General features: G+C 40.0%; 1 protein-coding gene across 1 annotated transcript; it reads left to right on the forward strand.

The window, feature by feature from the left end:
• Positions 1 to 720: 720 nt before the first annotated feature.
• smc3 (structural maintenance of chromosomes 3) lies at positions 721 to 25,185 on the forward strand. The gene is made up of 29 exons (XM_046408074.1): positions 721 to 924; positions 1,639 to 1,714; positions 1,929 to 1,967; positions 2,062 to 2,129; positions 2,390 to 2,461; positions 3,179 to 3,258; positions 3,354 to 3,432; positions 3,683 to 3,800; positions 4,102 to 4,277; positions 4,734 to 4,814; positions 5,501 to 5,665; positions 7,238 to 7,359; positions 7,714 to 7,927; positions 8,284 to 8,387; positions 9,333 to 9,432; positions 10,418 to 10,578; positions 10,725 to 10,866; positions 11,114 to 11,264; positions 11,865 to 12,017; positions 14,569 to 14,720; positions 14,853 to 15,011; positions 16,693 to 16,800; positions 17,038 to 17,146; positions 18,905 to 19,152; positions 21,153 to 21,365; positions 21,972 to 22,163; positions 22,301 to 22,478; positions 22,811 to 22,917; positions 24,004 to 25,185. The coding sequence occupies exons 1-29, from the start codon at positions 910 to 912 to the stop codon at positions 24,073 to 24,075; spliced, it is 3,654 nt and encodes a 1,217-aa protein (XP_046264030.1). The 5' UTR covers positions 721 to 909; the 3' UTR covers positions 24,076 to 25,185.
• Positions 25,186 to 25,586: the final 401 nt, after the last annotated feature.

The following is a 25,586-nucleotide window of genomic DNA, read 5'->3' on the forward strand; positions in this document are numbered from 1 at the left end:
ATTACAAGTAGGCTTTTTCAAGTAAGTTACTGCATATCTTCTTCCACAAACAGCAAGACGGAGGAAAAAAAATAGGTTTAAGAAATCACATTAATTATGACAAGACAGACATAAATAGTACGAGGGGCAACAGTGACACCTGCAGAGACTGAGTCGGTCTCTATGAGCAGATGTAGCTAATGAGCACAGCGGACTGCATTTTTCTGAATTCTTGGTAAACAAATTGGTGTAATCAGTGGTACCTGATTAAAATATGACTGAAAAGTGTTGCATGAGGTACACTTTGGAAAACCAACCACGGGTCTACCCTTTCAGTGGAAATTACCCTAATAATGAGTGACATTGTTATTACTCATTAATATATGCTTTAAAAACCATATCCCTTTGAAATTACCGTAATCGTTAACCGGCACCCTTTGCGATTGACAAGTTTGGTTCCTACTTGGCTTCAGGTCCTATATACACTTTTCTGTCTTTGGCGCCTAGAAGGAAAAGAGACGGACTGTACTCACTGTACAAATAGGGAGATAAATAAAGGTCAGACTAATCAAACTTGTTGTTTAAGTAAAAATGCATAGTAAGTAAATATTTAACCCGATGTACTGAATTATTATGGTATTTTTCTGTGTCAAATTCAGAGTAATCAATTTCACTACTACAAACAATTTATTATACGTTAATTTCTGCATCCCCGCTTTTTACATAATGGTACAGTCCATTCTATCCCGCCCCCGCCGCCATTTTCGATGTTGTTCTCTTTCGCCGCACATAGTGTTTCACAAATTTTGAATGCACTAATTCACAATATTTTGCTAATTTTGGCTTATTAACTTCCCGGCTTCTCCAGTTTAGTGGAGGAGGGGAGCTCATCTCCAAATTCGGCCAAGGAGACGCCCTGCTTAGACAGCCATGTACATCAAACAGGTAAGCTAACGACACAAGACTGCATTTTGCAGACTATCACTGGCCTAACGTTGACCAACGTTATTTTACTAAATGTTTGTGACCCCACGTTATACACATAATTTAACGTCGATTCGATTGCAGAGCTAACACCTCATCTGCTTTAAGTTAAATAGTTCGCTTGCGAACGCTAGCTAGGGCTGCTTGACTAAACTTGAATTGGACTGCCCGTCCTCCTTTCTAGGATGCTAAGCTAACGCTAAGGCTAACGTTGTTTTAGCGGATTTGCTTCATTTCTGTTGATTTCGCACAATGCCACGTTGTTGTCGATTAAATCATTTGTAAATATGAGATTTAATAGTAGGTTATGTATCTACACTAACAGGTGATTTATCTTGCAAGCACGCCTGCAGACCCGTTTACGTCCTGAATGAAATTTGGCCCCTACCGTAACGTTAGCCGACAGTCGAGGCCCCGTTGGAAACCATGCCCAGTTTACGATACATTTGATGCTGCGTTTAGACTGCAAGTTACACAGCTTGGCTACATCTGTATTGATTTATATGAGACAGTAGACACAGTAATATTACTGCACAAGACAATGGCCCTAGGTTGCCAAATTAAGTTCCTTCACATTACCACGTCTAGCTGCAGTATGTGGTTAATATTATAACCCAAACAGGGGTATGTTAAATGGTTGTGTGGTCATGATGGTCTCTGGTTTTTGGGGGACAGGTCATCATCCAGGGTTTCCGAAGTTACAGGGACCAAACAGTTGTAGACCCGTTCAGTCCAAAGCACAATGTCATTGGTGAGTATGTGTTCACCTCAGCTCTACTCATGCTTTTGTATTATATTATGTTTTTAAATAATATGTGACTATAAAAGGATTAACTTTGAATGATAACAGAAACGTAAGTACACAAGTTGCAAGACAAATGTTGGTGTGTCAAAGACTCCTGTGAGTGGCTGTGAACATACAATATGTCACCATGTTCTTCATTTTATGTTTTTTTCTGTTACAGTTGGAAGAAATGGATCAGGAAAAAGTAACTTTTTCTATGGTATGTGAACATCATATAATTGTACCATACGGTTTTTCATTTTTCTCTTCAGCGTAGTTATTTTTTTTCCTGTGTCTGCTCTTTGTTTTCTTAGCCATCCAGTTTGTGCTCAGTGATGAGTTTAGTCACTTGCGACCTGAACAGCGTCTGGCCCTGCTCCATGTAAGTACAGACAAATGTCAGACACGCTACAGACCCCAGCTGACCCAATAATTCGATGTAAATTTCATGATAGACATGCTTACACTGACAGAAGCTGAGTAACTTTGTTATGACTGGTGGGTTACACATTCTTCATTGGATTAGTTGCATTTCTATTAAAGTACATAGTTTGTGCTTGAAGAAATATAATGGAAACAGTATATTGCATGTAAGCATTTAATTATTGTGTTAAACATGGATTTTCTTTCCTGTCAAAATAGGAGGGAACTGGTCCTCGTGTCATTTCAGCTTTTGTGGAAATTATATTTGACAACTCTGACAACCGGCTGCCGGTAAGAATGGAAAGCTTCATGCTGATTTCATGCAGATTATTGTAACTGCAGCCTCACTGATTATACTTTACACGTTTTTGTAAACCTTTGGAATAATCCCCTGTCTTCTCCAAGTGTATGTGATAGATAATTTATTTTTTTTTTTCTTGAAGCCATTATAAGCTAAGATTAGAGGTGTACTGGTATATTGGCATGCTGTCTGGGTTGGCTAGTATCTTAATGGTTTAGATCCAGTTTAATTTTTTGCAGTTGATGTTTGGCTGAAAGTGGATTACCAATCATGCCAAATTAGCCGTAGAATTTAAGAAAACATTTTAAGATGGGTAATTTAACCTGCATGCCAGTACAACATAGCAGTAAAGTACCAGATATGTAATTACTTTTGAATTATCTTTTGCCAAAATCAGTATGCTACCAGTGTAAGTGGTACATTGTCACTATTTTATGTTGTTCAGGTCATATTGAACTGTCTCCTTTCATTGCTGACGACTGCTGTGACCAGTCATTATGATCACACTGCCTGCAGTACGCACAGTGCTTACAATTATGATGAAGGCTGGATCTAGAGATCTCGCAACTCTAGAGATTCAAAGATTGTTTTTGAACTGGGTGTTGAAGCAGTAATCTTGCAGCCTGGTAATACTGTGACAAAATGAGCCATTTCTGCTGCTGTGTGTGATTCTTGCCTTGACCAGTGATAAATTTCTCTCTCTCCAGATTGACAAAGAGGAAGTCTCCCTTCGGCGCGTCATTGGCGCAAAGAAGGACCAGTACTTCTTAGACAAGAAGATGGTGACGTAAGTATTGCTGTGGGTCAACTGTCCATGTAATCACAGGAAATGACTGTGAATATATGTAATCACATGTTTGATGGTGTCTGTGATTGTTGCAGTAAGAATGATGTCATGAACCTTCTGGAGAGTGCTGGCTTCTCCCGCAGTAACCCTTACTACATTGTCAAGCAGGGAAAGGTGAGAAAATTTTACATGTCCTACTTATTATTTTGGTAGTGTATAATGCGTTGCACTATTTACGTAGGGCTTTAAAAAGAACAGTTTTTTCATCATAGCATGTAGAATATCAGTTGATTTAAGTATTAATGTTGTAGAATTAGAACTTAACATCTGGATCTAAAAGACATATTTTTCAGGCAGGAAAATCTTAGTATTAAATTGAACAGCAGAGTTTTCCAGCTCACTTTTCATTCCTTTTTTTGTGCAGATCAACCAAATGGCCACAGCACCCGACTCCCAACGTCTGAAGCTGCTGAGAGAGGTGGCGGGAACCCGGGTGTATGATGAGCGCAAGGAGGAGAGCATTTCTCTCATGAAGGAGACAGGTAAAAACCTCTTGACAGACTGCTATAAATTATGTTTGTTATTATCATGTCTTTGTTCATATTTAAGGGATTCTGTCGCAGTAGGTTGTATGAACCCAATTATGCACCCTGCACAAAAATGAAAAACAAAAACATGGTTTAATTTGGAAATTAAATTTAAAATGTGACTTGATGGATTCTTAAATTATTGTTCCATACGCCATTTAGCAAAAAATTGTTATTATTGGTTTACATTAAAAAAAAGGGAAAAAAAAACCAACAACAAACGAACAGAAAACAACTCGATGTGTGTGCTCCTTAGAGGGAAAGCGAGAGAAGATCAATGAGCTCTTGAAGTACATTGAGGAGCGTCTGCACACCCTGGAGGATGAGAAAGAGGAACTGGCTCAGTACCAGAAGTGGGACAAGATGAGAAGAGCTCTGGAGTACACCATCTACAACCAGGAGCTGAATGAAACACGCGCCAAACTGGATGAGGTAACAAACTGAAGAAGAAAAAAAAATTACTGTAAGATATGAAAGAACAGAATTCCTTTATTTATCCCCGAGGGGAAATTCTTTAAAGATATGAGATAGATTAAGATTAAGATTAAGAGATTAAGATATGAACATGGTAGATTTTGTTATTGGCTTTCTGGTGTCAGGGCAGGAAATTACTACCCATCATTTAGCATTACATTATATGCACAGTATGATACAGTATAAATCTTTATTTGGCTGAGAGCAGTTAAAAATCTTTTTTATGGCAGTTCTACAGCCATTGGAAAGTTAGTTGTTAAAAAAATGAGATGATGATCCTTGTTTAAATACAAACAAATCCAAGTTTTCACTGGCAAGCTGGTGACAGTGTTCTGTGCACCAAAACTGTAGTTTTATCCTCTGTTGAGTTCAGCTTCAGTGCCAAGACGTTTGTATTTTTTTGTGTTTTTCAAGCTGTCCTCCAAGAGAGAGACCTGTGGAGACAAATCCAGACAGCTGCGTGATGCTCAGCAAGATGCCCGAGACAAAGTAGAGGTAAGAACATACACGCTTGAGGAGAAATACAAGCATTTGGCATTGTGGGTGGGTGAAAATTAACATTTATATTATCATCACTGCATTGTCTCTTAAAAGGAGTTTGCAATATTTACTGAATTATTCAGAATCAAATGGTACTATTTCAGATGTTGATTATCTGAGTACAGCAAATCAGATGGTGATAATGAATAGTGATTTATTTGTTGTAACTCCAGAATTGTCCAGTTTTTAAAACAATTTTTGTGACTGTCTCGCATGGTAATAAGATTTGATTTTCTCGGAAAGCAGACACGATCTATTGACCACAGTGTCATTAGGAGTTCTGTCAGGATGTCATTGCAATAAAGATGATAAGTGATGTCACTTTGATTTAATGAGTTAATAAATCTTCGCTGCAAAGTGTAAGGCATTAGAAACATGGAAATAGAATACAGAAATTACTTTGTAATACATTTTTGTCATGGCTTCACAGTTTTTGTTGGTTTATATGTCTTGTTGGCACACTATCTGCTTCTGTCTGCCCACATATGAGAGTGCAATGAGGACAGATAAATAGTATCCACTCTCCTGACAGTAAGCAGCCTTGGTAAATAAACTGAAGGTAGTCACTGAAGATGAAGTAAGTGGTTGTATTTATGCTCCTTTGAGCTCACTCACTTTTCTTTTTACCTCCTTTTCTGTAGGAGACAGAGCGTGTTGTGCGAGAACTGAAGTCCAAGATCTCTGCCATGAAGGAGGAGAGAGAGCAGCTATCGGCTGAGCGCCAGGAGCAGATCAAGCAGAGGACCAAGCTGGAGTTGAAGGCCAAGGACCTGCAGGACGAGCTGGCAGGCAACAGCGAACAGAGGGTACGGAAGCCTCCCATCTGCGTCACCTTGCACATGTGATGCTGCACCAGCAACACTCCCCCTCTCTTTTCCCCTGCACCATCAGTATAGATGGATGGTCATCTTTTTCTTGTTTCACCCACTCCATACACTTGAGTGACTTAATTGTTTTTCTAGTTGAAAAGAGGGGTACTTTTGCACAGTTGTATTCCTCTTAAGGAATAGTGACTGTTCACACCCTTAACAATTCTTTATGTTTCATCCATGTTTTTTTTTTTAAATTCAGTAATCAGTTATGCAGTCTTAATGCGGTCCTAATGTTTTTGGTTTTACAGTAATATGAATCAGAACTTTTTTTTTTTAAACTTATTAGTGATACATTTTACAATGATTGGCAGCATTAATTCACCAATTAATCAAAAAGCAGTGATCCAAATAGCACTGTATTTTATTCTCATTGGTCTAATGTGTGGAGTTCACTGTTTTGGTGCTGAATCTTTCAGTAGTACATTTGCTGAAAAGCAAGACAGAGGAAGCACCAGCTTGTGTATCAGACTCTTTGCCATCCATGCTATACATCATTCCTGGCAAACGGTTATGTGCACAGATCTGGCATGGATCACTTTCCTTATGGCCTTGTGTTCACTGTGTGTTTGAGTGCACGTGTGAGTATGAAGATGATAATCATACATAACAGTTTTATTGACTTAGTCTCTGTGTGAACCATGATGGGTCTAGGTGTGCATGCTGGCTTTTGGTTGGATTAAACCCACCTGGCGATGGCTGGCACAGCATCAGCCAAAAGTTACTGGAGCACAATGAAAAGCAAGGGAAGCAGGACTGCGTCACTAGCTGCCGATGGTTCTGATTTGAGACGGCCTTGATATGAGGGGGAAAGTATAGGCTTTCATAGCAGTGGGGTGACAACCCACTATCACCACCCACACAGAAAAATCTGTCAAATCAGTTGTTACTGGCAGGTCTGCTGTGGGAAGATCCAGGTCAAACTAAAGCTAAATAAGTTGTGGGAGAAGCGGAGTTTCATTGCTCTATTTTATGGTTTGTGGTATGTTTGCGTTATACATGTCTATTTAATAAAAACTCATTCCAAATACAGGAAATTGAACACATTTTTAGAGTCTGCCTACACTATGCTTTTATTTTCTGAACTATCCCACATCATAAAATACTCTGTGAAATCTGCTCTCAGCTTCTGTTGGCTAAAAGGCAGAAGTACTGCATTTTTGAATATTAATTAATGTTCAAACCCTCTATGAATAAAGCTTCTGAGCAGCATAGGATATGATTTCCAAGCATTTTTTTTTGTAGCACACAAATTGTGCAAACAATTAAACCTGTCTAAACGTTCACATTTCTGCAGCTAGATAAATCAGCCAGAGCAGATATAGACATTAAAAATGAGTATGAAATAGGAAAATAAATGGAGGTACTTTTTCGTCGTCCCTCCATCCTCTTCTCACAACACCTTATCCAAATTCCCACATTTAAGTTTTTCTGCTTTCCTTCCTCCTCAGCTCTTAAGTTTTACATTTTGAAGTTTGTCATAACATTTGCCTGCTCTTGTTTTTCCAGAAACGCCTGCTGAAGGAGCGTCAGAAGCTGCTGGAGAAAATTGAGGAGAAGCAAAAAGAACTGCAGGAAACTGAACCCAAATTCAACATGGTGAAGGAAAAAGAGGAGCGGGGTATATCCAGGTACGGATGACTCATTCTCAGCCATAGTCCCTTGAGCAGCTGGTGACTAGGTATAACTCAGTGAGTCAGTCGTCACATTTTTAATGTTGATAACGATAGATAAAAGAGATGAATGCACATGAGATATTTGTGGATCTTCTTACGAAGCAGTTGTATTAAAATGGTCGACGCCACAGGCACACATGTAAAGAATTATATGCTGTGGCTGACAAGATTGAAAAGTGTCCACGTCTACATGCATAGTTTGTTGGGAAATTAATAGATTTAAGATGGCTCAGTGATGTGGCTTCCTGTTTGAGCTTTGATTTACTTCAAACATTTTGTAATTCTGACCATGGTTACGCCTCTGTCCAGACTGGCCCAGGCTACACAGGAGAGGACAGACCTGTATGCCAAGCAGGGCCGTGGCAGCCAGTTCACCTCCAAGGAGGAGAGGGACAAGTGGATCAAGAAGGAACTGAAGTCTCTGGATCAGGCAATCAATGATAAAAAGAGGCAGATCGCAGCCATCCACAAAGACCTGGAGGACACGGAGACCAACAAAGAGAAGAACCTCGAGCAGTATAATGTAAGACCACCCAAAACTGTTGAACTATTGCTCCAGTTTTTTGTGAATAAGATTTGAATAGAAAGTTGGGTTTTCAGAGACGTTTTTAGGGTCTGCTTTCAAGGAAGTTATGCTTTAAAAAAGAAATCCTATTTTTTTGTAGTAACAAAAGTAACAGAAAACTCTCTGTTACTTTTGTTACTATTGTATTCTACTAATAGTTTTTTTTAATAATTAACTGAGCGTATTTCATATTGTCTCCAGTGGATGTAAATATTTAGTTTATTTTAGAGAAACTTCTGTATAATTTTTTGCAGTTTTAATGTAGCCTCTTGGCTGGTGAGTGTGTCTGACCCACTTTCCACCTGTCTCTTTAGAAACTCGATCAAGATCTAAATGAGGTCAAGAACCGTGTTGAAGAACTGGACAAAAAGTATTATGAAGTAAAGAACAGAAAAGATGAGCTGCAAAGCGAAAGAAAGTAAGAACCTGGTCTTTCCTTCTAATTTTCTCTTTGGCCTCATACCTTGGACTTAATTTAACGGTTCAGCTTTGGGGGGTTATATAGCATCGCTTGCTTTTTAGATGAATCTTTTCGTGAGTCATCCCTGCACCTGAATTAAGATGAAAGGTTGAATTGTTTACCCTTTCCTTAAGCCAATATGCTGTTTCCGCTTGGCAACCTTTAGTTACATACCGGAGTATTGTCTGCTGTGAATGTCACTGGGCCTTCTCTGTCCGCTTAAACAATGAGGTTTATTTATGTAACAGAGAGCATGGTGCCTCAGGTCTCTGCTGCCACACACCTTATTACGTTTAAAAGGTCCTCCAAGGCAGATGAATTGTTTTAAAAATTGAATTAAACTGTATTCAGTAACAAGCCCTCATTTTAATCACAAGATGAAATAGATTTCATGAATATGTTCATGTTTGTCTCATATTGACTCCATCATGCACCCTCCGGTTCACTGTGATCCATTGTTGAGGTGTAGTGGGTGAAAAGGCAGCATAATGACAGCTTTGATAGAAGGAGCACAACAGGCTGACCCCACAGCTGCAAGCTGTCCATAGTATGTGATCTAAAAGTATGAATAAATGTGAAATATTACCTTTATGGAAACAAAAGGGAGATTGTTTTGGCAACTGTTATTGTTTTCATTATTTGAATTTGATTAATTAATTCACAAGAATCTATTTTTCCATTGAAGATAATAGCTCAGCTATTTAAAATGATGTTTGTGATTATTCGTAAAATATTTACTTTAGAAATATTTCTAAAGGTGTAAACAGTTCAGTACAATGTTCTTGCTTTGGGGCGTTTTATGGTGACTGACATGTTATTTCTCAGAGTATCATGGCTACAATTTGGTTCTGGTCTTTCATGTGACATAAGTGTAACAGTGTGTGATTGGCTGTGACTGTCCAGCTACCTGTGGCGTGAAGAGAACGCAGAGCAGCAGGCCCTGGCAGCCAAACGCGAGGACCTGGAGAAGAAACAGCAGCTCCTTCGAGCTGCCACTGGCAAGGTCCGTGTCACTGTACATGATTGTGTAATTATTGACTTGCATAATGTAGCTACAGGATACCTACTGCTTTTGTCTGGACATAAGGGAAAGATGTGCGTATGTGAGCGAGAGCACAGACAAGGTTTTGCTCTTTCAGAGGTTTGAAATTAATTACAAATTCAAGGTTCACAAATACATACTTGACCTCCTTAAACTTTTTTCTCAGGATGACACTTGTAAGCCAGAAGTAGACCTGCCATTCCACACATCTAATAAACCTTCACACATGCACTTACATGCCTAACCGCACTGTGAGAGAGGAAATGGGATGAGATAAATCACACCTCAAGTGAAAAAGTGTCTCAGAATGAATACTGTGAAGGACTCAACCTGTGACGCAGGAAGTTGTCAGGATAGGTATATCAAATGGAATCACTCATCTGCCTCCTTAGTGGCAGCTTATCGCAGCTAGCTAAATTTACATATGACTCACTCCCCTCTGCCCCATCCTCTTATTGCCAGTCGTTTCTCTGGGCAGATCCATCAATCAAATATCACTTCTGAATAATGTCTGTTGAGATGAAGGGAGGCTGTTTGAGGCTTCATGGACAAATATCCTGTCCATTTGTTTTTCTTTCATTGGTCCTGGCTGACTCATTCTCTCTCCAGCATTTGATGGACTCTCTCTATCCCCTCTCACATTGTATGTTTATAGCGTACAGGTTAAAGTGTTGCAACATACACCCCTCTTTTTCTATACCTCACCATATTAACTGGATATTTGGAAGTAGCACATGCAAAAACATTCTTATTGTGATGTTCTCCAGTACGCAAGTTAAGTTTCACAATTTTTTATGTGTTTTATTTACAGCGCACAAGAGTTGAGAAATCCTTCTGTAACAATGTTCTACTTTGGAAGATAGCAATAGTTGTAATCAGAACATTGTAATAATGATATAGTATGTCTCATGCTCATCATTCTTTTTTTCTCTCACGACTCCTCCAGGCTATTCTGAATGGCATTGACAGCATCAACAAAGTCCTTGAGCATTTCCGTCGGAAGGGCATCAACCAGCATGTCATCAATGGCTACCACGGCATTGTCATGAACAACTTTGAGTGTGAACCTGCCTTTTACACTTGTGTGGAGGTGACTGCTGGTACCAGGTGAGAGCTGCTTTTTACATTTTTCTTGTGTTGTTTTTTAGTAAAAAGGTCATCACCATCACCGTTTGTGATGGATGTGAAAGCTTGCAAACCCTCGTTTTTATATTTCTGTTTTTCCATGTCATTCCTCTCTGTGTGTCTACCAGATTGTTCTACCACATTGTGGAGACAGATGAAGTCAGCACCAAAATACTCATGGAGTTCAACAAAATGAACCTGCCAGGAGAAGTCACATTTCTGCCCCTGAGCAAGCTGGATGTCAGGGACACTGCCTATCCAGAGACCAACGTAAGGACTATACATAAATTGCGTCTGATATTTTGTAGGTAGCAAATTTAGACCCACAAATGGGTTTAACTCTGGAACAATTAACATAAATGAAATGGCTTTCATATGTTCTTTTTAGGATTTTACTACGTGTCACACCAAACCATTCCACTGTTATTCATCATATATATATATATTTTTTGAGGGGGGTGACGATGTGTGTGGTGTTTGCCACTCTGCTTATACCATTGTGCTCTTTCACCATAAGGATGCTATCCCTATGATCAGCAAGTTGCGCTACAGCCCCAACTTTGACAAGGCCTTCAAGCATGTGTTTGGAAAGACCCTGATTTGTCGCAGCATGGAAGTTTCCACACAGCTCGCCAGAGCGTTCACCATGGACTGTATAACTCTGGAGGGTAAGCTGACCTGTGACAACAGCACAGTATATACCACTACTACAGAAACATAAATGAAGGGTGGCAGCCCTAAAAAAAAAAACAAAAAAGCAAACAAGTGTAGAGTTTCAAGACAAAAGTGAGTCAACAATCATCTGTTCAAAAAAATATTTATGAAAAGTAATGGCTTTTTGTAGTTGTTAATTGGTAGATTTATCTCCTCATAGCATACTACCAGTGTACCTGGTTATTTTTTAACTGTTTGTGAATTTGGGCGCCCAACTACATTTTTAAATTGACAGCATTAGCAGTATTTGTGATACCTTGTTGATGCACCTGTTGTCGGAAATAGCAACTGATACTTAGTACTGGTTACTGGGTGGTGGACGATTCTGTTGTGTAAAATCTACTGTCCAGAGGACAAGACAAAGTATTAACAGTGTGAACTATCCACTCTGTCCGAGTCAAATTTCCAGTTAAACAGTCCAGTTAAACTTTGTGCAGTCTTCCTCAGTTTTTTTTGTCACATGAACCATGTTTTAGGACTTTGTGTCATTGTAATTACAGTACTGTAGAAGCACCTTATTTCTTATATGCTGTACACTGTGTTGTGATCTCTAGGTGACCAGGTGAGCCATCGTGGAGCTCTGACAGGAGGCTACTATGACACCAGAAAGTCTCGTCTGGAACTGCAGAAAGACATGAGGAAGGCTGAGGAGGAGCTGAGCGAACTAGAGGCCAAGCTCAACGAAAACCTGCGCAGGAACATCGAACATATCCTTTCTATGGAAACATAAATTGGGTTTGCTGGTATTGATGTATCATTGATGCCCACAGGAAAATTTTGTTTTCATAGGCCTGTATGGCCAGCTGTGCTGCAGTACTCTTTTCTATCTTACTAACAATGAAAATCTGTTAATGCCTTAATATAGGTTAGAAAGGTCTCACATGGGGATCTGTTCACTCTAAGGTCAATCATGCTGTTTCTTTAAAGCTTCACCAAATGAACACTTCATAACATCAGAGAAACAAATCCCCCTTAGAAATATATTGATGTGTGAAATGTGTTGACTCACATGAATACTGAACAGTTATGACAGTGTTCATCCAATGGGTATACAGGAAGTGCATGACATTAGAGGAATTGTTTCTACATTTATTAAGCTCCAAACTATTTTTTCCAACTTTCTTTTCATGTTAACGCATTTAGATTTTATAAAATGGGGACAGATGGCTGTACTTTGCAATCTTAAGCTGGTTGGTGTCTGCAGTACACAGAAATAAAACTGCAGGTGTGATTAACTGTAGGCGCTTGTTATATAGGCAGTTTGCACCCAGTTGTGGAAAATGGAGAAGAAGGTCATGCATAGTTAATATTTTGTTATAAAGTATGTTGGAAACTGAAAATAAGATAGAAGACAGAAAAAGATATTCTGTCATTAAAAATCTGCCAATTCATATGCGTATGGAGTCTATAGGATCCTTTTCTTTATGTATGGACTGTACTGAAAGAAGTTCTATTTAGTGCTGCTCTTGCACAATTACGGTGTGGTGTCATATGGCTAAGCCTGTATTTTAAATGTGGATTAAATCCATCTGGGTTATGCAGCTACCTCAGCCAGCAGGAGGCTGACTCGGATGCAATGAGAGGGCCTAAGCAGGTGAAGAACGATTAGTGTATGTTAGGTCAGCCAGAGTTTTGACTCACTGCTGAGCGGCTCATGAAGGCAAAACATGCAGATAAGAGGGATTTGTGTTTGCATGCAGGATATTTTTATGGATGGGGTTACTTCCACTTAAATATGATTATCTCTGTGTTTGCACATCTGCATGATTGTGCATCGCTTCTCAGTCATAGCCAACACTGTGTATGCAGGCTAATGTGCACCTGGCCATGACGTATATGTGTGAGTAGCAGGCAGGGGATGACTGAGCTGATGACATGGCACCTGTCATTCACTCCCGCACTGGTGAGTCAGAGAACAAATCAATTATTTAAAAGCCTCTGTTGTTCACTCTTCTCCACCACTTTCTTGTCAGTAAGAGATTATTCTGATGCACCTCACTAGTACCTCCTACTTTGAGTTGCTGTCTTCATTTTGCCACCCACAACATGTTGCAATGGAAGTGTTGAGGTCACGCAGAAAGTGCACTTGCATTGCAAGACTGCTCATCTTATCGATTTGATTATATTAAATGTATCTGGTTCATATTTTTTTTGTTCATTTGTGTATGTTTTTCTTCATACTCGGTAGTAAGGGGAAAGGCAGTGTGCCATTTTAGCACACAGTCTTGCATACAGTAAAAATTAAGGGATGAATCAACTTTTTTCCTTCCCCCTCTCAAAGAAGGATGCTCAAATGGCTGAATTTCAAGGATGCACACTGAGGGCCCCAAAGGACTGTTCGGATGTCCATGATCCTTCAAATTCTAATTTGAAGGACTGAGGCCTTTGCGCAAAGATTTTCCAAGGATGCCTATGTGTTTGCTGTACCTACAATCCTATGCCCAAGTTTCTTCTTCTCTTCTTCTTGTGCAAGCGATAGCTGTGGACATTCTTCTAAACCACTTTTCGGTCAATTATTCAATACAATAACTCAAAACAGCTGGGAAGATTGTGAACATATTTCACATTAGCGCATATGCTGAATTGATGACATTCATCTTGGGTGTCCACCTTGAAACTGTGCTGATTGTATAGATCTTCTTTTCTGCTGGGTTGATGATGTGTTTGAAGCTTCAAGGTGATTATTGTTGTGACGAAGCTCTCTCTCTCTCAGTCACTTGATTGTTGTGTGGAAGTGTATAACTGGTGCTAAGTTGGTAATTCTAGGTGGAGAATTACAACCCAGCCGAGCAGAGCATTATCGGCACCAACTGCCCATGCATACAACGCTTTGGCTTACTAAAGCAAAGGGACAGCACTACAGATGGGGCAATGTGCAATGGCAGGACCTTTTTAATGATGCATACTTGTTAGCCTGTTCTAAAATATGTGTTCTCTCCAAGTTGAGAGAGTCTTTACTAGCCCCTGTATGTCCAACCAAAGAAGCACTCTTGACTTTGAGAATCAATAGAGAAGTGGGTACATCAGAGCCAAAATAATGCATTATCGAACTTAATTAATATTACTGGCAAATGGATAAAATTAACTATGCTGACAATTATAAAAATCTGATGACTGATGACAATTGGTCCAGACCTTGTAAAAATGCAGTTGTGGTTTCACACTACTGACTGATGAAATGAAATGTCTTCTGAGAGAAAATGAAAATGCTCATCCTTGATAAAGTTCAGCTTATACTTCCTTAATCGTTGCCTCCACGAATCAACAATGAGATCGATCAACTGATGAACCAAATGCAGCAGATTGAGACACAACAGCGGAAGTTTAAGGCCTCCAGAGACAGCATTCTGTCAGAGATGAAGATGCTGAAGGAGAAGAGGCAACAGTCAGAGAAGACATTCATGCCCAAGGTCTTCATATACTGTTGATGTTACAATACTGTTTCATTGTTTTGCACCATATAAGATTGGAGTGCAGCCTTGTCCCAGCTCCCAGTTTTTGCACTCCATTCATGTCTGGTTCCTTTTCCCTTTCCTCTCCAGCAACGCAGTCTCCAAAGTCTGGAGGCCAGCCTCCATGCCATGGAGTCCACCAGGGAGTCACTGAAGGCCGAGCTGGGTACAGATCTGCTCTCTCAGCTCAGCCTGGAGGACCAGAGACGTGTCGATGACCTGAACGACGAGATCCGTCAGCTCCAGCAGGTCAGCAAGGAGATTAGACATAGACATATGATCTGTGTCTGTTTTTATACAGGATCTATTGCAGTTTGTCACCTTGAAATTGACAGTTGGAGGGATTTCTGCCCCGGTATGGACTTCTGCTAAAGTGAGAATAAAACATGTTTTGTATCGAGTTGGTCCAGTACAACATCAGTACTTTCACCTGCTGCGCACACAATTTATATTTATATTATTTATATATTTAGTCTTAAATTCGATCCAGTAGTAGTTGGTAATGTTGCATTTTGCAAACTGAAGAAAAGTTAATGTATTTATTTCAGACAGAAATTATCCCCCACACTAAAATATTGTTATTAAGGAGCAGTGCCGCTCCTCATTTTATGCTTGGGACTCTTTGAGTCGAGCTGCCCATTCGGGAGTTCCACTAAGAACTGCCATATTTTCCGGACTATAAGCTGCTACTTTTTTCCCAGGCCTTGAACTCTGCAGCCTAAACAACGAAGCGGCTAATCTATAGATTTTTACGGGCTAGGAAGACGCTAGTTTTAAGCGTAACTTTTAACAGTCATTTTCGTGTCATGCACATACCGTCATCATGGAAAACACTCGAAAAAATGCATATGATGCAGCTTTTAAGTTAAAAGCAATCGAACTTTCTGTCCAAGAAGGAAATAGAGCTGCACTTAAGCTTGGCGTAAATCAATCAATGGTGAGACATTGGAGACGGCAGCGTGAAGAACTGACGCAGTGCAAAAAGACGACAAAAGCTTTCAGAGGTAATAAAAGCAGATGGCCCGGACTTGAAAATGTATGTCATGTTACAATGTGGACACCTGCGGCTTATAGTCAAGTGCGGCCTATATATGTAGAGTGGATCTGTTTCTGTTTGTTCCCCCACAGACTGCATCAGAAACATTTTTTAGACCAGAACTGTTAAGCTGAAATAGTAGACACACAATCACTACGCCACCTGCTTATAAGTAGTTGTATGCCTGATACCTACACTCTGTTGTTTCTTTGTTTCTCCTCCATTTTCGCCTCCTGCTAGTGTATTCAAATGACCTGACTGAGGTGAGAGTAGCAGGCAGCAGCTGTGAGTGGGTTGTTCCTGTGATCCAGTGTTACCTCCTCTTTCGCCTTCACTGCCAGCTGCTCTCAGCTCTCACCTCAATGAACTCTCAGCCATTCCTTGTTGCGCAACAACTCCGCCCCCACAACGTGGAGCCTTTCATGTATGGTTCTGCAGCGTTGGTGGTTGTCAAATTATATTACTTGTGACATATAACACTTGTTCAAAGTTATCATTAATGTGGCATTTGCCTGGACACAAGTGAGTGCACACACAGCAGTGTTTGTGTACTATTTTTGGGAAAGAATAAACAGCAACAAGCGTTGAGGATCTTAATTAGAGAGTACTTGTACACAATTTTTAGTAAGTTTTACTTAGTGCAGAATGAGAAGTGCATATTATTGGCACACGAGGGCAGTCAGTCTAGGTAAGATGCCAAAACCATACATTATTCAAAATTGTGCTTAACATATATTATTGCTAACATTATAAGTTTCTAGCACTCTAGTTTTTTTTCATCAGATACACAAAGAAAGAGTTACTGGGAATGTACTAACGTCTTGTTAGTCTGCACTTATATCTGGCTATATCTGTAACTGTTTTTGGTGTGTTGACCTCTCTATACATCCACAGGACAACAGGCAGTTGTTGAATGAGAGGATCAAGCTGGAGGGCATCATGACCAGAGTGGAAACGTATCTTAATGAGAACTTACGAAAGCGTCTTGACCAAGTGGAGCAGGTACAGTATGCCTTTCTGCCTTAGAAACGTGTATGTGTTTCATAACGTGGCTTTTTTCATGTAAATTATACGTTATTACATGCATAATCAGCAAGTTCAGTTGTGTTGAAATTGTGTGCTGTTGTAAATGGAGAGCCTTGGATTCAGTGCTTTCATTCATACAAGACAGAAAATGGGCATTTGAATTTGCATGACCCTCTTTTCATATTTAATATGACCTAATTTTCATTGACACAGGAGCTAAACGAGCTGCGAGAGACTGAGGGGGGCACAGTGCTCACAGCCACAACATCTGAGCTGGATGGCATCAACAAACGCGTGAAAGACACTTTGGCTCGATCAGAAGGTAGGCATTGTACTAAAGACACAACTCTGGGATGGTTGCAGGAGCTTAAAGTTTAGAGAAGTCAGCTATAACCAGAAGGTGAACTGCTAAAAACACACAAGCTGGAAAGCAGTTGGCAAAAAAACACACACTTTATCTTCAAGACCTTTTAAACAAGTCACTGGCCCCAGCTGTTCCAACAGGGCTGAGCAGAAGCCAGCACTGGTTTACTGTTGGTGGTGGAACATACATAATGAACAAATAGTTGAACAGAGGGTGTGCTGACACCAAAGCATATTTGGAGTTGTTCATTTAGAGGAGTCACTCTGGTTTGGTTTGGAGGTGCAGTTGAACTATGTGAGCAGTAACATAACCAATACCATGTCGTCTTTGAACACTATTTAGTATCCATGTGATTTGGTTTTCAAGGTCTCGTTAGTATATTGTTGCAACATTTCCCATATTGGATTAGCATGAAGACTAAAGACTAAAAACTGCAGGTACAAACATACTTTGAAAGATTACAGTGTCATTATATACCAGTTTTTTCTTTTCATTCATTTTCAGTCTGCATTGGCCTTTACTCCATCATGCGCTTGAATCCTATGTGACAAACTTGGCACAAGCACCATAATTTATATAGACACTTTTACTCTTATACTTGGATATAGACATGAAAAAACACCTCAAAGTGCAATAATGAACTGCTTCAAAAGAGAGTGATTTATTGATTTTTTGGAGTGTATAATTAATTTTACTACACACTACTGCTTGAGAGTCAAACTGCTAGATACCTTTTTAAGCAACAAATACTGCAAAACTTATTGCTATTGCTTGGTATCAGTAATAATTACTGCTTTAGGTTTTATTTATTGAGCCCAGTGGACTCAATACTAGGATACGGTAGACTGTCCTTGGTGGGTTGGTACTACCAGCAGATGGTGAGAGCTGCTGTGATGTGTTTGACTCACAGCTTGGATAATCAGTTGTTCCAGAGTCAGCCTGGCCACACAGTTTTATAAATGTTCTAGTGGTGGTGTGAGTCAGATGAGGTTGATTGAATGCAGTTGTCAGAAAGCTCTTGTTCCTGAATAGAATTAATTTGCATGGATACATGTGTAATCATTTTCGCCAACTTATTAAAGACGTATTCACAGCATGAGCTTATTTTTAATACGCTATGCATTATCCTTTCTTCTAATTTTTTTTGCATGTCAGTTTCCATTTATAATTATGTGAAAGATCTGATTTTCCTTTGTCTCTCTCTTTCAGTGAAGTTGGCAAACTAACTTCCACATTAGTAGGTTGTTGTTGATGGCTGTAATGTCAAATGGAGTTATTGAACAGAGATGAAACTCATGCTTTCCAGTTGTCTGTCTGTCTTGTGAGTGCAGGCACTTCTTGAGGAAATTTCTTCAAATTTGGCATCAATATCCACTTGGGGATCCACCAGCCTTGGGGATGAACTGATTTGATTTTGGTGGTAGTCCACCACAAGCTCATTGGTTTTGATGGTTGATATTTTGCTTGAGGCAATTGTCATTGCACCATGTAATAATGCTCTCTTATATTAGATGAGTTTGGATGCACATGGATGTAAACTGGTGTGCAGAGGTATATGTTTGTGATACAGTCATTCTGTTTTGCAGTGTGCCTTTGAAATGTAAATTTCACTAACTTTTAAAACCTATGACAGAATATTTATGATGTCTCACCTGAAATGAAACCTGTCATGTCTACTTTCACCACCCTTATGGCCTCCTCCAATATTTTTCCCAGATCTGGATTCTCTGATTGACAAGACTGAAGCGGAAATCAAGGACCATATAAAGAGCATGGAACGCTGGAAGAACATTGAGAAGGAACAGAATGACGCCATCAATCACGACACCAAGGAGCTTGAGAAGATGACCAACAGGCAGGGCATGCTGCTCAAGAAGAAAGAGGAATGCATGAAGAAGATCAGAGAGCTCGGCTCACTGCCTCAAGAGGCCTTTGAGAAGTACCAGACCCTCACACTCAAACAGGTATACACACACACACACTGTTTAAGGATGATACATGATTATGTTTTTAAGTTTCATCACAGCTGTGCGATGTTGGTTAATGTAGACTTCTATGTTACAGTAGGAAAACAGTAAGTCAGATATAGTGAAGTTAGTCAATATGAACACTATAATGGGATTTCTCCTGTTCATGCTGGCCACATTCTTAATAGACTGGAAATACTGGACAAATGCTTGGTCTTCCTTTTGTGCATTTGAAGTTTCAGCAGTGTAAGTCAGAAAAGTAAAGTGAATATCTTAATCTTGACCCCTTCCTTTGAAACTGGATTTCATTGGAGCCTAAATGAACAAGAAGAATGATTACAGCAAGCTGTCATTGGGGGCAGCAGAACAAGTTGTAAACACAACAGTGACATGCAGTATAATAACCTCATGATGCTGTTATGGTGAATGTGCTAGCTAACAGTTGTTTAGCAACTGTAGCATCCAGCTGGGGTCATGCTCCTGTCTGCCTGATGAATTTAGGCCCAGTATTCATTTTTGCTTTTGATCTGGTCTGCTTTCACTGCAAAATACTCCACTATGTTCACCGTCTAGCTTTGTCTGTTTGCTGTTCAGTTGTGGGCAAGTACTGTACACTGCTTATCAGAGCTTTTTTGCTGAAAGTAGCTGTCTGCTGTGTTCATAAATCAAGTTGAAGAGAGTGGCAAGACTCAACCAAAACAGTAAAATTGCTTGCCATAAAACCAAAACAGTGAGCTGAAAGATACTCAATCCTTCTACAGAGGAGGGGTGATAATTCCCTGGGGGATTGTCATTGCAGGTTTTTACATTATTATTATACATCATTTGAGCAATTGTTGATATAAAAAAATGTGCAGCTTTGGCCCCCTAAAATGTTAGGTGCTCTGAAGGAAAAAGTTCTGAAAAGCTAGTCCTTGCTTTCACTTTAGTCATGATGCGTTAAACCACTTAACCCTCTTTTCACTGAAGCAGCGCTAAAGACAGAAGCACTACAATAACTAAGTAGGTCTGCTAAAGGTCAGATTTCATCTGCATGCTATCTAACAACCTGAGTCAAACTTATGAGTGTGCAAGCATACATACACACAGATAGACCCAAGTCTCCAAAGGAATAAGGCATGAGGTCATCATGTCACATCCCACCCACTTACCAATGACTCAGACACTAGTTAGTAGTCTGTCTCTGACTTTTTTCTTTTTTTTGTGTGTGTGTGTTAGCGAGCTGCCTCTGGGAGCACAGTCTGCAAGTTGAGTGGACTTGGTTGCATCTTTCATAAGTGTCTGAGTGTGTGTGTGTGTGTGTGTGTGTGTGTGTGTTGGTACATGCGAGTCCCCTTCCCCCGCCTGACAGTGCTGAAAATAGCCTGACACTTTCTCATAAACACTCCATAGTTAATCTTTCTCCGTGGGACTCTGTTCAGGAGCAAGATGGTGCCATTGATTGCAGAAGTGGATGAGATGGCCAAGTAATAATGGCACTTGCTCATGTTCCCTCAGTCATTAGTGATTCAATGGATGAATTTATAGTTTGAGAGTCTGGAGTGTGCATGTGACTTTCGAGCCAGGCTAGGCTGGTTCTTAATTAATCAGGTCATGTCCCCTTCAGATATGAATAGAATCTGCAAGGCACTTTAAGCTACTTGTTCTGAAATGCATATGAGTTTTGAAGTTATGTTCCTGTTCAAGCCAACAAGTGGCATCGTTACACACTTTAATACTAGCAAGATACAGCTAACTTTCTGGCAAGATGATGATACACAGGTTTGTTGGCAACACTTTGTTGGCACTGCTTGCATATTTCAGCGCTTGCAGTTACAGTTGTGCAAGATTTAATGGCAGCAGCAAAAATGCTTATATATAGCTAATGATCATGATTTTAAAGTCTATTTAAAACATATTTACCAGGAAAAATGAATTTATGTGGAAAACAAGCTTTTAGAAATACATGCAAAAAATTTCTAACATGCGCTGATGTTTTTAATCTCATCTTTTAACAGTTGTTCCGAAAACTGGAGCAGTGCAACACAGAGCTGAAGAAGTACAGTCACGTCAACAAGAAAGCTCTGGACCAGTTTGTAAACTTCTCTGAGCAGAAGGAAAAGCTAATCAAGCGTCAGGATGAGTTGGACCGTGGCTACAAATCCATCATGGAGCTCATGAACGTCCTGGAGCTGCGCAAGTATGAGGCCATCCAGCTCACCTTCAAGCAGGTACGTGGCACATCAGACCCTATTCAAAGATGGGTGCATACATCCTTTACCATCGGTCATTGCTTAACCTCTCACTTCGGCACACTGGAATAAGATATGAGTCACTGCAGTCATTGATTTGTGTCATGCAAAGACACCAAGTGGTCCATAGCCCATAAACCTGAAAATACGACCCCTACAGCTGAAGTGGGCAGACCGATGCAGACACTGGGAAACGGCATACTGTTTAACAAGAATACAGGCGCAACTAAAACTGTGATTTTTAGACATGTGTAATAAGACTCACAGTTAATAATATAACATGTAAACTCGACTGGTGGAAACTACTGCTTTGTGTCATGCAAGCCATCAGTTTCCCTTTTGATCAGTGACATGTAAATTATAGTAATAATTGTTTGGTTCTTGAAGGTATATTCAAATACTATGTGAATGGAAGTAGAACACTTTGACTGTAGTAATTTATTCCACTGGCTGAACCTTTAGAAATCAATAATAGGTTTGCTCTAGCCTCACATTATATGAAGATTTTCTAATCTGACTAGTGACCGACTGACTGACTCATGTGACCACTTTCTGCTTCTTGTTGCCGTACTTTCTCCCACTCAGGTGTCAAAGAACTTCAGTGAGGTTTTCCAGAAGCTGGTGCCAGGTGGCAAAGCTACGCTGGTGATGAAGAAGGGTGATGCTGAAGGCAGCCAATCCCAGGATGAGGGTGAGGGCAGTGCAGAGAGTGAGAGGGGCTCCGGTTCACAGAGCAGCGTTCCTTCAGTGGACCAGTTCACTGGAGTCGGCATCAGGGTAAGAGACTTTTTCAGTTCTTCATTTCATTCCTTTTGACTCTGAAAATTATCTCCTTTTCAACAGATGAGAAATTTGATTTCCAACACAAAAGAACCCATTCTTGTGTGTGTTTCTGACTCCCCTGTCCTGTGTAGGTGTCGTTCACGGGTAAGCAGGGTGAGATGAGGGAGATGCAGCAGTTGTCCGGAGGTCAGAAGTCTCTGGTGGCTCTGGCCCTGATATTTGCTATCCAAAAGTGTGATCCTGCACCTTTCTACCTGTTTGACGAGATCGATCAGGCCCTTGACGCCCAGCACAGGAAGGCTGTCTCAGGTAAAGTGCTAATATAAACACGTTAGAAAATGAGTTTATACATCAATTCATTTCTGTGAATAACATCTCATTCAGTCTTATACACTCTAGGCCACAGGTCTAGAACAAGTATTGTCTTCGTGATTCTTAAAATGAACTGTTTTGTTGTCACTGATTTGAAAATTATGGCTGCAGTTTCTGTTGGAGTTGTACTCGATAGATACTTTTATTTGAAACAACATTTCCACCCGTTTCAATCATGGTTTCATTTCTTTGTGAGAATGACTCATCATCCTTCTACCTTAGCAAATGTAAGTCTTCATCTCCATCATTATATTTTGGTCCCATTTCAGACATGATTGTGGAGCTGGCAGGCCACGCCCAGTTCATCACCACCACCTTCAGGCCTGAGCTGCTCGAGTCAGCTGACAAGTTCTATGGCGTCAAATTCAGAAACAAGGTGAGTCACCTGTTGAAGGACAGGGTTTGTCAGTTGAAGCTTATCTGAAGAGGTTTTCTCACAGGCAGGCTGTGGGAGATCTCAACAGCGCCAGGACATTTGACGAAAATCAGATGCGCTTGTTTTTATTTTACACGTTTTCAAGATTTTCCGTGCAATAAAAGTTAAATTCTGTATAATTTTAATTGACTAAAAATACTTTTAAAAAGCTCTTTAGGGTTTGCAAGTGTAAAGGTAATGAACAATATGTTATAAACAGCACATTTATCCTATTTAACAGTCTTTGGGTTGTCATACGGAGGACAGAGATGAGACTTGACTGGGAAATCTTGATGATATACAGTTTTGTTAACTCCACAGTCCACCCCCAGAATCATGCTGTCGTGTTATGCTGTCGCGGACATATTCCTAAGGCGTTAGATCAAACATACATTTGCAGAGTTGTCTGAGACGAAACTTGACAGGATAATTCAGCCTTTAATATTAAGATCAGTAGTGCCTGTGATGTGTGAGTCAAATACAGTTAGGTGATACAGTTCACTTGACATGACTGTAAAATCCACAATATTCACACATTGGATTGAAAAATGGGAATTTCTTCTCCACTGCCTGCTAGTATTATGATCATCACTGTGGTGAAATGTGATGTCGATGGAGAATTGGGAAATTCATAAAATAATGATACAGAACAATAACCCCATCCCTTGCAGCTTTCCACAGATTTTTATTTATCACAGAAGCAGGCAATCTTGCAGGAAGGTCATTATTTCCTGTAAATTTAAGATTGGCAGTGAACAGACCAACACCCACAATTTTCCAGGCTAACGGGTGGATGGTTTTCATTTCCTTTGTTGATGCTTCTGCCTCCAATCCGCTGCGCTCTGGTGACTCCTTCACAATTTCGCCATGTTTGTGTTTTGCTGGGCTGCCTCAGTGAAACGAAAATACTTCCCTTCAGGTTTTTGAGGTTTGATAACATAAATTATTACTGATTAGTCAGAGCAGGTGAAATGGTGGCATTAATTGGTCATTAACTGTGTGCATGTGTGTGTTGTGTTTCTTTTTTTCTTTTTTTTTTTTTTTTAGGTGAGTCACATCGATGTGATCACAGCGGAGCAGGCCAAAGATTTTGTGGAGGATGACACCACCCATGGTTAACAGTCTTCAGCTCTTCATCCTCCTCCTCCTCCTCGTCCGCCTCTGCTCTGCACTGCACTGCGTAGCTCGAAGCCTTTCCACAACGGGGCCCAAAGACAGAAATATCCCACTCGATCCACCAGCCTTTTTTTAGTCATTCTGCTCGAGATAAACAACACAGCATGTCTAAGCTTCTCAGACCATCTATGAAGTTGGAAATTAAATTGGGTATCAGCTAAAAATTGCTCATTTTTACTGTTTACTTTTCACATCAATTTGGATTGATAGAACTCCACATCCTAGAAAAATAGGATTTTGTTCAATATTTCCGACCAGGGATCATTTGTTTTGTCACCTTTTTCCGCTTTGCCTGACGGCTGACAAAAGCAGAGGTCCTGAAGAGAGCACTTGTTACCTTTTGTGTTACTGTGTTGAATTTTTCTAACAAACAATAGTTTAGAGCTGAGCTTTTGTAATCTGTCATTTGAAATGGGAAGGGCCAGAGACTCTCTTAAAGGTAACAGACCTTCAGGGCTTTTTCAGAAAGCAAATCATCTTGTGTACAGTTGAGATTGTTTTGAATTGTCTTGGATGAAGACCGTTGAACTGAAACCATAAAACTCAATGGAGACAGGAAGGTCTTAAGCTGATCTGGATATTTGTTTTTTGTTGCCACCTTTGGAGGATACTTTGTTCACTCTTGTTTCTATAATGTGTAGCTGTCATAACCAGTCACTGGCTTACAATGTTTAAAGGTTGTGGTTCCTTTTTTATAGTTGTTACTGTATTGTGTAATTTCCTGTTCAGGTCATGCATATGAAAGGTTTAATTCCAAACTCCTGATATCCATTTTGGAAATCAACACAGCACCCTGAGTCAACATTATAAAAACTGAAGTAATTCAGCAGTGAGTAGTATCAGTTTGGGTCCTGAAATGACTCATAAATTGAGCCAAGTTGTGCTTTTTTGGAATGACAAGTTGTAATGTTTATCTCCTTACTGGATGCATTGTTTGGGATTAAACTGCTCATGTGTCGTACCTAGATTCAAATCTGATTTTTAAATGTTTTGGTTCCTTTTTATGTATTTAGAAAACTCACAAAAATAATAAAAAATGTTAAATAAACTGTGTGACGTGGTCAGTGTTATGTCTCAATCTGACCAGCAGGTGGTGCTGTGTCACTGATACCTGACGTGGTGAAAGCAGTAGGCTACTCGTGCAGAAAAGGTCTGTCTTAAGTAAGGTGGAAATATGTTTTCCAATCATATACATTTTCTCCTGAGAAACCTTGAGTCCTGCCATTCATGTGGATGTTACTCTGACACGTACCGCTTACCTAAACATTGTTGCTGACCCAGTACACCCCCTCATGGAAATGATATTTCGTGATGACAGCGGTCACTTTCAGCAGGATAATGCACCCCGCCACAATGCAAAAATGGTTCAAGAATGGTTTGAAGAACACAACAAGTTCAGGGTGTTGACTGGATCTCCAAATTCTCCAGATTGAGCATCTGTGGGATGTGCTGGC

Source organism: Scatophagus argus, chromosome 2 (genome assembly GCF_020382885.2).
Source record: "Scatophagus argus isolate fScaArg1 chromosome 2, fScaArg1.pri, whole genome shotgun sequence".
In the NCBI taxonomy this organism is placed as follows: domain Eukaryota; kingdom Metazoa; phylum Chordata; class Actinopteri; family Scatophagidae; genus Scatophagus; species Scatophagus argus.